Genomic DNA, 15,324 nt, shown 5'->3' with positions numbered 1-15,324 from the left:
CTTTTCAATAACATTTTCACGAAAAATGTTTACAAATAATTCTCTAAAAATCATTAATTATGAACCTTAAAGGTAGATACGAGTCCACTTTCCACATAGACACATAGACTTCTCCCAATAATTCAGCAGCATAACATTCACCAGCTCTGGTGCCAATTTCGTTTCCCAAACGACCCACAAAACTGCTCTTCTCTGCTCCCCTGAACGCGTTTCGTAGGTCGTGCGCTCTGCTCTTATCATGTCTCGCTCCCTGATAAGGCCTCGCTCCATTCGGAATTGAGGTGAGTTTCGGAGTTTAAAGTGGTACAGGAGAGCGCAAGGGGAAGCCAAGCTCTCTGCTCTCTGCTCTCTTGCTTTTTGCTTCTCTGTGTGCCTTCGGGCAGGACAAACGAATGAAACGAAACGAAACGTAACGTCCACCCGCGCTCAAATCTATGCAACGGAATCGAGAGACGAAGGCAGACGCTGCTACCCGAATGCGAGGCACGAGGCAAGCGAATAGCTAACGGTCTGGCCTGCCACACAGCCGCGCTGTCGCTATCTGCCACTGGCCACGACGAGCTGAGAATTTATTTGTGCAAAAAACGAACGCGCTTCAGTTTCGTTTTTGTTGTGCGCCCGTAAGGATGTGTCTGCTGCTCTTGCTGCCGCTGCCGCTGCCGGGCTTCGTGCGTTCGCGTCGCGTGTGTGGGCATCCAGGACGCTAAAGCGTTCAGCCATTGAATCCGTGTGGCCCAAAGCCCAAAGCCGGCCAAACTGGCAGAGCCAAGTGCCGAAGCCATCCAAGCAAACGGCCCTCGGGCCAAGTGTCCAATGTGAATGATACCACAAATGATATCTTTAGTACTGCCGCCGCGTGTAAGAAATCCGCCAATAAGCAAATAAAGTTTTGAAAATGATGAAGCATTCAGTGAAATCCGCGATTAGTTTTCGTTTGTGTTGTGTGCGAACATCGTCCATGGAATCATTATCCGTACTGTCATCGTTATCTGCACGGCTCTCGAGGAACCAACAGAGGGGCCTGCTTTTTTAAGTAAACACACAGCAAAAGGTGCGCCTATGCCAGATAGAAATGGGAGCGTTATTTCCGATTGATCCATAAGCCAGGTTCCACTCCACTCCGGTGCTTCGGTCAGAGCGTGCCACATTTAACGGGGCACTCGCCGCCTGCATGCAAATTGGGTAGCCTCAAGCTCATTTCCAGCTCAGCCACGTTCAGGATGAAATTTGCTCCAGTCCTTGCTCCTCCTCCTATCCCTGCTCCTAAATGCTTAATAATCGTGTGCTGGCTGTGGTCGGTCGGAGCTGTGAAATAAAATTCCGAGCTCGTACGCCCTGCACTCTGCTGCTGCTGCTGCTGCTCGGCCAACGAAAATGCGTTTGGCAGGCAGGCAGCAAGCGCCCAGCGCCAGCCCACACTAAAGCATATTTTGCATTTTGGGATCCCGATTTGGATTCTGCTTATGCCAAAAAGGGAGCGGCGCAACTTTTTCCTTTCCACATCGTCTGACCCACTTTGGAAAGGAGCCTTTTCGCTTTCAATTTGTGTCTGTGCGGGCGAACAGCCCGACTCCTGTGCCTCCAGGATGCTTAGGAGCTAGCCAAGAATATGCCCAAGACATCGACTATACGCACAGAACTTATCCCTTTTTGCCATCTCGGTTAATTAGTTTAATTAGTGAGTGTCGGTTGGCGGTTGGTTTGTCGGCTTTTTGGAGCATCCAGAAATTGGTTTGGCATTTCGGCTCGAAGGCTGCTTGAAAAAGTTTCCAAATTGCTGACCCCGGCATTCGGTCATGGCCCTGCCGCTAATAGCCAACATTATTGTTAAGCGCACAAATACTCTGTCTACGTTGGCCAGCCAAAAAGGGTTGTCGATCGACTGTATGTGCCATTTAACAAACACTAAGCTCTCTGGACCCTTTTGCGCCATTTTTCTTAATTTCACTCTCGATTCTTTTCGCCAGAGGACTCTCCTCTGGCACATACATGGTCGCACTCGTATTGCCGGCTGGCTGCCATTTGTTTGGGGGGCAACGGCAATAAAAGGCAGCCAGCGACTTAAGACATTTCGTCGGGGCTATTTCGGGGCACCAAATGGGGGCCAACAACAATGGCAATGGCAATGGGCAATCAAAGGGCCCAGGCAGAGGGAAAAACTAAAATAAATTTATTTACTTTGCCACTAAATTTGCGCTGATTCCAGTGGGTGTTGCTGCTGCCTTGACAGGGGATGGGGAGGGGGAATGCGACTTAACTTTATTTTATTTTTCCTAAAGAGTATTTTACGTGGCATTATGCTAGCCCTACTCAAAAATGTTTGTCAACAAACGCAGCGAAGTGGAAAAATGGGTAAAAAAGGCAGGCAGCCCTGTCCCTCCCAACCCCAACTCCCCCTCTATGAGTGTGTGTGTGCAAGTGTGAGTGAGTGTGCAAGTGCGAGTGTATTTGTAAGTGTTTGTTTGCTCAACCTTTGGCAGCATTCCGGCTCTTCTCTCCTCTGCTCTGCACTCCACTCCTCTCCAGGATGTGTGTGCCACGTCCGGTGTTGGCTTGCAGAACTATTTGAAAATTTGCGGCACGTGCCCAAATTGCAAACATCAGCAAATAATAAAATAAATTCATTGTAAGCGGTGCACAGTGACTCTTGTGATCCTGCCACACACACACACTCTCTCTCGCCTTTTTTCTCTGCCCCTAAAAACAAACCAAATTAGTTGCTTGTCCCAAAATGATTAGGCGACCATTCGGCGGGTGTGTGGCGTATGGGGCACGCCACATAAATCGCACCAAAGAAAAGTGTGTAATATTTTCATGGATTCAATTGTGCTTTCATGGCACTAGCCATGCCACTTGACGTTGTTGCCGTTGCCGTTGCAGTTGCCACAAAGTCATTGTTGGCGCTCGGCGCTCTCTCCACATCTCTCAAGTGTTGGTGCCACACACACTGCTAACTGCACACTGCACCAACTGCGACTGCAGTTGCACTTAAGTTGTTGCAGATGGAGCCCGTTGTTATGCCCGTGTTTGTTATTTCGCTTCTTTGTGCACCGTCTGTCATTATAATCTCTCCATCCATAGTTGCCACCGAGTGGCGTGGAGACAGCGGGACAAATATAGAGACATGCCCATGCCCACTCACTTGACACGTGGTTGTTTTTTCTTCCATTTATAGAGCATTCAGTTTGTTTCTGCTGTGTGTGTCTGCCGGTGACAGGCTGCTGACAGCAGAGTAGCAGCAGATTGCCGTAGAATGCATATATTTATCTGTGAATTTTAAAACTTAATAAAGTGTGTTCCAGTTCCAGCTCAAAAAAAGAGTTGATTAGATCAGCAAAAAAAAAATATATAAAGTAGTCCTAGGCTAATAATAATTCTCACTCAGGGTGTCCCGGAGCGGCAAGGACATTCCAACACCTTTGGCTCTGCTAATTAGCCAAGCTGAAAGTCGAGGCTTCTATTTGACTGCATTTCTTTCATTTCAAAGCATTTAATTATAATTCCACATTTACGAACTTCGCTCATTTCGCTCCACTCTTTCTCTGCTTTTTCTGTTAGACCTTTGCTTTATTTATTTATGCATTTACCTGTTCCTGTACCCTGTTCCTGTACCTGTACCTTTTGCCGTGCCGTGCCGTGCCAACAGATGCGGGTGGGCAGGCCTTGTGGGGGCAGCTGTCATGGTTGCTCGTTCGTTGTCTTAATTCATTTTTTATTTCTACGTAAATAAGTTGTAAATTACAAACTTCTGTTCCTGCTTGCTGTTCCTGCTGTTCCCGTGATTCTGTTCTGCTTTGCTGTTGCTTCTGCTGTCCTTCGCATATTTTGTATGATTCCCGTGCTGCTTTTTTCTCTTTGTGCCTCATGCAAAATGCAGTGTATACCCTTGCTCGAGTTATTCTCATTTTTTTGTCAGATGTTTGACACGCAATGAGGGAAATATTTTTGTGCTATCATCATACCTATATCAATGGATCCATTCGTATGTTCAATAAAAGGTGTGCTATGGAAACATTGAATCTGCCCTCGCTTTGCTCATTCAATAGTCATATTTCCCTCAGCTTCTGTTGGCACTGTTTAATTTAAAGTTTCAGCCCCGAATGGGGCGACGACTACTGTGGGTGTTGTCATAACTGCAAATCGGCTACTGACATTTAGCTACTTAACGTTCGCTCCCATGGCCCGTGTCGGGCATTCGGGCATAAAAGCGGCTCGCAACTGTCTATGAACGACTGACTAATGGAAGTGGCCGGAACATGGAGGAGCAGCGTAAAACAGAAAATAACGAGCCAGGCCAAAGAATGGATGGGTGAAACGCAGTCGGAATTATGTGAAAAATTGAGAAAATGCTGCTGCACTGCAAAGGCACTTTAATTGCCCACGGCACGGCACGGCCCTCGTCGCCCCTTTCCTGTGGACTGGACAACTGGACATTGAGGGCCGTGCCATGGCAGTGCCGTGCCGTAGTACCGAGGAACGAGTTAGAGAACTTGTTGAGTGGTCTTGCTGACGGACTGGTACCGGAGCTTTTTTCCTGGTGTTCGATGGGGGGAAAAGAAGCCAGAACCTGGGGGCAATTGTCGTTAAGGTGCTTAGAGTAAGGCGTTGGCTATTTGAGGTCGTCTAGCTGCGGCTATTAACGGGCTTCGCTGGCCAATGTCTTCATTTGGATTGGAACAACTGAAAAGTATTACAGGAGCCTCAAAGTAGAGTCTAATTGCGGTGGTTGTACCTGTACATAAAAAACTATCAAATTTAGCTGAATTAGTGCAGCATTTTCGTCCACTTAAAAGTAGTATACCCACAGGATCAACATTTTCCTGGCGAAAGACCGAAATTAAACTTTTAGAATATTTTCTAGATTTTTGTATTTATTTTCTTTTGCTTTGTGTTTATCTGTTTTTTTTTTTTTACTGTGAAAATGTTGTTTTCTGGGCAGTACCGAGACCAGACAACAGCCACATTCTCTGGGAAAACTTATTTACACAAACTCAGTTTTTGTGCTTCTGCCAACACATATACACAGATACACACAGACACACCCACACAGGCATAAAGGCATACAGGCATACAGACATACAGGCACACATGGCCGGCCATGGCCACACTGCAGTGTGTCGACAGGGAAAAAGTCAACGTGTTTTTGCACACGTAAAATCCCAGGGTTTGTAATATGGAAAATAACTTCAATTACCAGCAGCAGTCATAATATTTTGCTTGTTTTTCTTTATTCATTTATTTTTTGTTTGCTAAAAGAGTCAGTCAGAAAGAGGCGAGCAGAAGCAGAGAGAGAGTGAGAGATAGGGAGAGCGAGTAAAAGTTGCATTAAAACTGCTTGTTAAAATACACAATGCAATAATATCACAAAAGACAATGTATGCACTGGCTGTTGCAGGTGTCTGTCTGACCAGATGCTTTTATTTAACGAGATATAAAATCCCCCAAGCTGGCAGAGAGAGTTTAAGCAAACGAAAAGCCAGGTGGGAGAGAAAAGAGAGAGACACGCGCTTAAAGCTAATAAGAAAGGCGCTTAAGCGGAGTATTTCGTCGAGAATAAATCACCTGCTCAGATTTATGAATGATTCAGGCAATTGAAAATGGAATTGTTGCAGCTGGAATTGTAAATCCAAGGGCTACCTAAAAAAATCCCCTACCATATTTATTTGTATGGGTATAATTAATTCATTACAGAAAAATAGGGAGTTATTCTTCAGATACAGAGAGCTAAAGGCCTGCTCTGCTCTTAAATTAAAACTGTAAAAACAATCTCTGGAGCGGAGGAGAGTACAAATGAGACATTAGCTGTTATCATGTGTGCCATGTGTGCCTAAGGACCAAACGATTTGCTGTCTGCAACATTTTTGTTTTCATTGCAACTTTCAGGGGAAGTTACAAATTTGAACTTTAAATTTTAACGTCAACACAATGACAGGGGGAGCGGAATAATAGGGGCGGGCACAGAGCTGGGATACGCAGCAGTGGCGCAGGGGCTTTGCAGAGGTGGGTGGGAGAGCAAAAAAAAATAAACTTGCAGCCTGCAGCAAACACATTAAAACAAAGTTTTTAAAAGCAACCACAACATTTACGTCATGTGCAATGTGCGGCGGGTTTCGTTGTTGCCAAAGTTGAAGCCACCTTTAGCCACCTACCACCCCACAGACGGATCCCCTGGTGTACACATGTGTGTATGGATTGGTGATGGGGGCAACTTTAAGGCGTGCTCCGGCTCTGGTTGCTCCTCCAGCTCCAACTCCAACTCCAAATCCAACTTCCCTTGCAGTTTTTATAGTCAAAAGCCAAGTTGTTTGGCCAACAACAATCGCCATTTACTGCCACATGTTGTAACTGTTGCCGCATTAAATGTGCACCAAAGCGCCACCCCACCCACACCAACACACACACCCTCCGCCGCCTGCTGCTGCTGCTGCTGCGGTTCATGCTGCTGTTGCATTTCACTTTTATACCCCACTTTTATGCCCCATCCCCACCCTGCACCCTGCACCCCCCAGATGCACCCGTTGGCCACATTAGTTGACTGTGCACAGTGCACCACCAGCAGAGCAGAGATTTCACTCCATTTTATGTTGTCAGACTTCCGAGTGTGTGCCCTGCCGCCGCTGTGTTGTTATAAAAATGCCAAATTCATTCTCAGCATATAAACTTTAACCCTTACATGGGTGTGCATGTGTATTTCTTTCTCTCTGTCTCCGTCTCTCTGTGTGCGCTTCTGTGCGTGTGTGTGTGTGTGTGGTGTTTATGCTTCCCCGCTGGTCGGGACTGACATCTTTAGTTAATTTCGCAGCCGCAGAGCTGAAATGAAAGGGACCCAAAAGTGAAACTTTAGGAGATAGTAAAAGGGATTTACACAAAAAAAATGGAATAATATATGGGCATCTATATCAGAAATATGCTAACCAAAGGGATTTAATATAAGAAGAACGGATATTCGATTTATTACTGGCAATATCAATATCAATAAAATTATTAATCACATTAGGGATAAACAAGAAATTTATTTTGATTCAAACTAAAAGCAAACGTCACGAAATCAATTACAATATTTTTTGCAGTATTGCAGCTCCCCTCCGAGAATTGAAGTGTAATATAATTTTCCCTTTTTTTTTATTAATATTTGCAGCTCGTTCAAAATGATCACCTAAAGGCAAAATCCGCCGAAACAAATCCGTTACAAAAACTCAACACAAAAAGCAACAGCTTATAACACAAACATAGGTTAATTGGCACCGAAAAACACACACACCAACAAGTGAATACAAATTTTAATTGCCGGCGGGGGGCGAGAAACAAATCAGAGAAAACCAAAATCTATAAAAAATAGAAAACAAACGTAACGCAAACCACCGCAGAAATCGCTTTAGATCGTAAAGGAAATAAAACAAAATAAAAATACCAAAATTCTAAAAACCAAAAACCAACAAAAATAAAGCTAACAAAATGACGCTGCGCATATCGGCCAAATCCAAGCATCAGCGAGGGCTCATCATTTATGGCTTTGTGCTGCTACTGACGACGGCCACCCGGGCAGGACGGATCTTTGGTAAGTTTTGAGTTTGGGTTGAGCATAATTCTAATGAAAGGAAAATTAACCCTCCCAGAGAAAGGGTACATGTGCGGCACCCCCCTGAAGAGAAAATCAAATTATCTATTCGTGGTTTTGCGGCACTAATTAACGCGGGCAGTTTGCAGCTAATGGAATTTTTAATGCCACAAAGACGCAATTTGTAAGCTGTTCTCGGAACGACTCCCACTCTCTGAGGTTTCTTGTATTGGTTTCGGGTCAAATGGGGCAGATTGACAGTGGAAGTTGTGTGCGAGTACGCGTATATACATGTGTATTGTATGTGTGGGGCTCATGTTCCTTTCGTATTAATTATAATTACAGAAGGTCGCCTTTTTATGCCCCGTCGACGTCGTTTACATTAATGAGGGACGTCAATGTCAAAAATAAACAAAAGAGCACACATACATATCTCTCTCTCACTCTCTCACTCTATCTCCCTTCTCCTACCCATTGTTGTCCCGTTCTATTGGAAATGCCGACGCTGTGGTTTTGGCTGCCATGTTTTCTCTTTTTTTTTTTACGTTTTGGTGTTCTTTTTTTTGTTTTTTTTTTTGTTTTCTTCTTTTGGCATTGTTGTTACTTGGGTGTACATTTATATCGGGTGTGTTTGTTGATGTAATGAAAATAATTACATTTCTTGTACGTGGTTTTTACTGCACACTGAACAGGAAAAGTCCCGGAACAACAGACACCAAACTGGATTTCAGGAAGGAGCAGTAAGGGGGGATACAGGCCCTGAGAATAATACACACACACTGAGAATGAGAGACAGAGACAGAGCTGAGCCCGAACTAATTAACTGACAAATAAATAAGTAAACATGAAAACAGTTTTGTACACATGGCGATAATTTACATTTAATTATGGCAGCATAACTAGTTCCACACGATTCCACAAAATTTCAAGTGAGAGAGAGCAAACCATACCGTAAAAGGGTTGCTCCGAAACAGCCTCCACTCCACTCGAGTCGAGTCGACTCTCTAATTGCAGTCCGGTTTGTCGGTGTCGGGTCACGGTCCCCGCAGAGCCATTAGATTCGGCCAGAGAGCAGCATGAGCATCGGGGCACTAGAACAGTGAGAACAGAAACATTTGCAAAACGAAACTTTTGTTGACACATATTTTTTCATGACCATCCCATTCTCCCACCATGGCCATGGTGCACCATTCCGGAATTTCCATTTCCAGCGAGGCCCCAAAAAGTATGCCACGAAAATGTGCACGCAAATGAGTTCGCAGTTCGCTCGTCATCAAGAGCCGCAATAAAAAAGCGGGCGGCAAACAATAACCAGAAATCACAGCTCACTTTGGGTGCCGACTCTTTAGATACCCTAGCAGATTAGTGCCATTATTTTAGCATTATAAATTACCATTTTAGGTGTTTTATTTATTTACTTAAAAGTAGAAGAGCCTTGCAATAAATATACTGTGGTCTTGACTACCAAGAAACACTAAGAAAAAACCTTTCATTTTTTTTTAATTACAAAAATCTGATTAAAATTAAAGTATCTTCCGCAAGAGTATGAAAATCGCGAGGGGAGAGAGAGAGCGTGAGAGAGCAGTGAACATAAAAAGCTGTGAACAAACCAGCACACATGCAAACAATGGCGATTACCGATAGCTTTTTGGGTGCAAGTGTGTGTGTGTATGTCTGTGTCTCTGCATTGGCATTAGGTTGGCAGTTGGCGGTGCTTTTTGTCGGCCATTTTAATGTGTGTCTGCAGCCCGTGCATCAGCAGCACACAGCCGCCGCAGCATCAACAACAACAGCAACAGAAATAAAACTACAAGCCGCACACACACACACACACACACACACACACACACCCAAACCAACACGCACCCGTGGCACACAGTAACAACAACAAAAAAAATATACACTCGACCATGAAAGCGAAAAGTTTACGCGCTTGTTTGCTATAATTTCGATTGTTTTCACTGCAACAGCAGCAGCAGCCGCCCAGCCACGCCCCCTCACAGTGAGTCGAACGCCTTTCAGTTCTTGCGACAACTGAGCGCCATTTGGCAGCAATTTTCGTTTTATTGATGGGCGATGCTGCTGTTGCTATCGCAGCGAAAGTTTGATGCTGCTGCTGCAAGTGCAACAAAAGCAACACCAACAGTCCTCACAAAAATAAGTAGTATAAGTAGCACACACACACACACACACACACGCACACAGAGAGACTTTTACTTGAAACTTTTGTTTGCGTTATGTAGTTGCGGTTAAGTGCGAGAAATTTATGAAAAACTTTTGAAAATGTTTTCGTAATTAAAGTTCTCCCACAATGCGACGCACACAAACAAAACCAGCAACACAACAAGACCAGCAACAAAGCATTGACAAAACTGAGCGGTACTTGGTCTACTTTCGCCTTCTAACGTTTTCACAGCCCGCGCTTAAGTGGGCGTGTAACTGCAGCTAGTCGCAGCTAATTGTTGGCTTAAATGATGCCACACTGTGCGGCACGGCACGGCACGCAGATTGTGCGAGATGCATAAAGCCAAGACAAAAGAACTCCCAGCTGAAAGTTGTTTTCCAAGTCGAGAGCTTTATCCTCCACAGAAGTATGGCTGCCACAATGGAGCTCCTGCTTAATGGAGATCCAATAAAAGCAATGGTAATGGCACGGTGTAGCGGCCCCCATGAATAAGTCAGCCAGAATATATATATATATGCCAGAATAGCAGGAGAAACTACCACATTGAATAGGCAATTTTTGCCATCAAAGCATATTTATTGAACCTGCAGCAAGTGGCACGTGTGCTCCCCATGCCCACTGTAGGGAGTCACCCCACAGTCAGCTGTCTCTTAGTATCTCGAAATAGTCCAGCATTAAGCGAAAATTGGTAAAGTGAATGCTTGAATGGCAGCATGGCGTGTCGCCCCCTCCATTGTTTCCAGCTATTAGCTTGACTTAAATGTCCCTTTTCCGGTTTCACACATCCACATCTGCAATTACAGCCACTGCCACACCCCAACCACAGTTGACACAGCTTATGAGAGGACACCGCACCACACCGCACCACACCGCACCACACCGCACCACACCCAACCGCACTTGCCAAAGTGTATTAGAAGTCGTTCGGGTGTCGCACGTCGCAAATCGTTTCGCTTTTGTTTTTAAATTATTCATGTTATGTCTAAGAGCAAACAGCGATTTAGGACTCCCTCGATTCAAGCCCAGTTCGTGCCGCCACACGCACTTTATATTCAGCTCATTACAACAATGGCGAACCAAAACCAAAGCATTGGCGACATCGCACCAACAACCACGACAACAGCGACAGGCACGAAGGGAAAAAAATGTCTGAGATTTTATTTAGTGTAGGCGACGTCCTTGGTGGCTATCCTGTCTCAAGTAATTTCTTTATTAGATTGCAAATTTTCACTTGCCCCGGGCTGCTACAGCAAAGGCAACGGCAAAGGCTGAGCGTTTCTGAGCGGCTGAGCAACAGCAGCTAAAAACAATTTTCCAAATTAGTTTTTGCCTTCCTTTCACCCGAGTAAACCTTTAAGGCAAAAGCAAAAAATTGCTTAAGATTTACATTGAATTGCAGGGTTAACAGCTAGTTTCGCAGCGCTCCTCTAACAATCTTTGAAGCAATCTTATGCAGCACGAAGAGAGAGCTTTAGCTTAAGCTCAAACTGTTCTGTGAAAAAATATCTGCTGAGGATTTCTCATATTTGCACCGGAATTAAATTACTACCACTATTTAATAGTTTGAATTTGAAAATTCTTTCAAATATCTTTCAGTTTACTCTCTGCAATATCAAACAAAAATGGCAAGTTCGACCGCATTTACCAACTAAAAGGGCAAATAGGAACTGCTTTGACATTTGTTTGGTTTGCCAGAGCCATCCACACGAGTATTCGTTCAGTGGTAAATAGTGCGGAATATTTGATGATGCACCAACAGTATAAAGTAGCCCGAAAAAAAACAAACAAAAATACTGAACCCAGCACGGGAAATAGAAAATAGTTTTCCCAACACTGGCATACAATGCAACTGCAACTGAAATGGCAATGGCAATGTCATTGAAATAGGCCAGCAAACGTGGTATTTTCATAATTTATGCGGATGGCAAATTTAGACAGGGCGCCCACAAATAATACAATGCATGCGGCAGAGTGCCAGAACGGGCGGCGGCGGATGAACAGCGGAATGTAGATGGAGGAGCAAACTGCCGGGGGCACACAATATGGCTGGCTGGCAATTTGATGGTTCATTGTTCTGCTGGCTGTGCTATTGGCATTTTCAATTAATGGAAAAATGTCGGCAGGCCAACAACAGCAACAACAACAGTAGCAGCAGCAGTAGCAGTAGCTGTAGCAGCCGGAGTCCTATACCTAATGGGGTGGACCAGCAGCTGCAATTGCAGCTGAAACGGAAACTCTGGAAAATACGATACATGCATATCAATTAGCAAGTTCGAGGTGCAGTTCGAGGCCCAGGGAATAAAATTTGATTATTTGGAATCGTATTCAGTGCCAGTGCCAGTGTCAGTTCCAAAATGCTCAAAACTGTACCCAATCAAGCGTCAAGAGTGCTAGAAATCAGAAATCATAAATCCGATATTGGATATGCCTCTCCTATTACGTACTATTCGCCGAATGTTTTCAAATTCTGCTTGTTTGCCTTCGTAGTTGACTTTTCCCTACGGTCGGATGGCATGGCAAAATATTCAATTAAAAATCAAAATGCCAAAGTCAGTTCTCGTTATGCATATACGTATGCATATACATATATATATATTTTTTTTTTTATATATCAACTGCAACTAACACAAAAAAAAATAAATTGAGTACAGTTGAGGCAGGGCAGCAGCCTGAAAGCCAAAATCACAGAAACCGAAAATTGTGTACGTGAATGTGAAAAATATTGGCAAATAATAATGCCATAAAAACCAACGGAAACTATTCCAGAAATGTCCAAATGAAAATCTCCTTTGTAAAAAATAAACCAAATTGTTGTCATAGTGATGCGGCGGATGAGGGCGAGGACGAGGACGAGGCGGGCCACTTTCTTGTTTTTTGTTTGAGTTGTGTTTCACACAGTTTTCACAGTTTTCCCAGGCAAAAATTTGCAAATAATATTTTACGCTTTTTACACAAATTTTCTACTACGCTGGCTACCAACTATGCTGTGTTGGCTTTAGCTTTAGCTTCTGCTTTTGTTCTGGATGATGCTGCTTCCGCTGCTGCTGCTGTCGTCCTCATCGCCAGCTCCATAGTCGTGGCTTGCTTTGCATATCGAAATAATTTTGTTACAAGTTTAATTAAATTTTAGGAGCTTTAGAGCAGTCAACAACACAATATTTTCAGCTGGGTGGAAAGTAAAGGAGATGTTTTTCCGATGTCTATCTCCAACCGAAATATAATGAACAATAAAAACTCACATAGTCCATAATCCAAATGTCAGCTCAGCTTGAGAAAACTCAGCATAGACTTAGGCTCCTTTTAAGGCAATGGGATAAACGGAAATTCAATTTTCATTACAATTGTCCTGGGAGCACAAAGCGATGGCTGCTGCTTGCTGCTCGGCCAGACGAAAATAGTCAATTAATCCATTGGGAAATCAAACAATTTATGCACGTCGTAAATCTTTTACAATGCTCCCAACGCTCTCGATGCTCGACAAATATGAATCATTCGCTAAATGTGAGTCATTTAACAATTTAATTGCATTCAATGTTTATTTATGAATCTTTTCCAACTGATTTTGCATCGATGTGGATAAACAACAATAATTGATTAGACAATTACCAGGGCAAATATTGATAATTAAAAATGCACTCCCAGGGGATGGATAATTGAAAATGTTCAATCCAGCAAATACTTTACTTTTAACTTCATTCAGAGAATTTAGAATGAACCTTTAAGCCGCCACAAATGAAACTTTAAGTGCAACCGCAAAAGGAAAAGCAACCGCAATGGAGAATGGACTTACCCATCCTTCTCCTTCTCCACCTCACCGTCGCCTCACCTGCTCAGGTATTCCCTGTGCCAACATGCGCCTATTATAATCCTGGCTAAGCTGCAGCGATTATTGTCTAAAAAATTCATGTATTTCATTATTAGCCTGTGCGCCAACGGCTCGCCAGTTCCGGGCCGGCCCTGTCCGGTCTGGGCAGCACCGGACCGGACTGAAGCTGCCGCTGCTTACCCACCCGAGGCTGTTCATTTGCTGTCATAATTTAATTTTTGCCACCAGTCGAGGGGCCAGAGCTCACACAGACAGTGCCACCGAAAGTGGGGAGGGAGGCAGGTAGGAGAGGCACATCCTGCTCTGTCAGAGCTTGTCCTTTTGCTTCGGCTCCTGCAGCATTGTCTGCAGAAAGTCAACATAATCCACAGAGCCCTGGCCAGGCCCGGCCCGGCCCAGCCGATGCTGGCCCTCGCTCCGGCATCAGGCTTCAAAAATCCCAATGTGGTCGCCGCTGTGGCTCATTAATCCATGCATTTGAATGGCAGGCGCAGACCCTCCACATGGCCTGTTTTTGCTTTGGTTTCTGCTCTCTACATCTATCCATCTACGCTGGGCCGGGCTGTGCTGTGCTGTTGGGAGCCGAGACCCATAAATCAGACGCCTGCGGGCAGTTCATCATCATCATCATCCTAGTCGTGGTCGTGGGCCAAATGAGCCCATCCCCATGCCCAGACCCAGACCCATCCATAGACCCAGCTGGACTCGCAAATTAGTTGCGTAGCGCGCATGAATGTCACCATTTCTGTCGCTCAATTTGCTACGCAAATTATAAACACCAAATGGAAAATGTAATCAAAAAAAAATAAGCCAGCTGAATGCTGAGGCTTGCCGGGCGTTTAGCCTACCCTTCAGCGCTGTGAGCACTGGACAGGGAATGTCCTGCCTCAAGGCCATTCGAATGTACCTCCAGCAAAGAGTATACGGTGTTGGGAAAACTTCAACTTTGTTGAAATTGAAACGCCTCGGGATTATTTAAGCATTTATTTCGGCGGGGCGGAAAGTCAATAATGAAACAATTTCCCCCGACAGTCGCAGCCGCAGCCGCAGCTTTAAGCAGCCTCGAGGAAAGAGCTCGAGCTTTCTCTCTATCCGCAGCCAAAAATATAATAAAATTCGCATAAAAATCATTTCGCAACAGCTTCAGCTCCTTTATCCGGGAGTGGTGGGGGGGGGGATATGGTTTGAGCCAAGCCAAGCTGCTTAAAATGTAGACCGACCTTGGGGTGAGAGGACTATGGTATGGACGGGAAATATAGAGGAATTTAAGAGCTGCATACATAACAGATGGATGCCAGCAAATTCGCTTTCTTGAAACTGGGCACCCACTGTGCGGCAGACAGGCCTGGCTGGATGTCACCCACTGTCCACCCACCAACCCGCCTGCAGTTGTCTGGCAAGCAGCCCAGAAGTTGGTTTCTGCAGTCGGATGAAGTTGGCTCTGCTAAATGGCCAACGGACTGGCTGGATGGCTGCCGGCTGGCTGGCTGGCTGACCAGTCCGTGATGTCGCGCCTATCACAACCAATTTACTAACGAAGCAGATAAATCCAATTTCTGGCCGACAGCAGCTAAGCTGCTTGAAAAAATACTGCAGAAAAAAAAGAGGGCAACACTTCCTGCCTGGAGACAATTTCCGCTTCCGCTTGGCTTGACCGGCGCCTGGAATTGACTCAGCACCCGATGCGAGGGCGAATCTTGGTTTATTAAGCTGATCATCAGGTTTATTAACGCTCAGCACTGGGCCAAGGTCCTT

The 15,324-nt window shown here is 44.8% G+C and overlaps 1 protein-coding gene across 2 annotated transcripts in view; it reads left to right on the top strand.

Moving 5' to 3' along the window:
• Positions 1–647: 647 nt before the first annotated feature.
• The window catches only part of LOC111066625 (tyrosine-protein phosphatase 99A), a 114,654-nt gene continuing 99,977 nt past the window's right edge, over positions 648–15,324 (top strand). Inside the window, exons 1-2 of one of the 2 annotated variants that reach the window (XM_041591686.1) lie at positions 648–1,051; positions 7,139–7,558. In XM_041591686.1, the coding sequence (XP_041447620.1) occupies positions 7,456–7,558 (103 nt within the window). In that variant the 5' untranslated portion in view covers positions 648–1,051; positions 7,139–7,455. The remainder of the gene's footprint in view (positions 1,052–7,138; positions 7,559–15,324) is intronic. The other variant, XM_041591685.1, reaches the window with a different exon arrangement.

This window comes from Drosophila obscura, unplaced genomic scaffold, assembly GCF_018151105.1.
Source record: "Drosophila obscura isolate BZ-5 IFL unplaced genomic scaffold, ASM1815110v1 contig_150, whole genome shotgun sequence".
Lineage (NCBI taxonomy): Eukaryota > Metazoa > Arthropoda > Insecta > Diptera > Drosophilidae > Drosophila > Drosophila obscura.
Note: the sequence above shows the minus strand (reverse complement) of the source record. Positions and strands in the feature narration are given on the sequence as shown.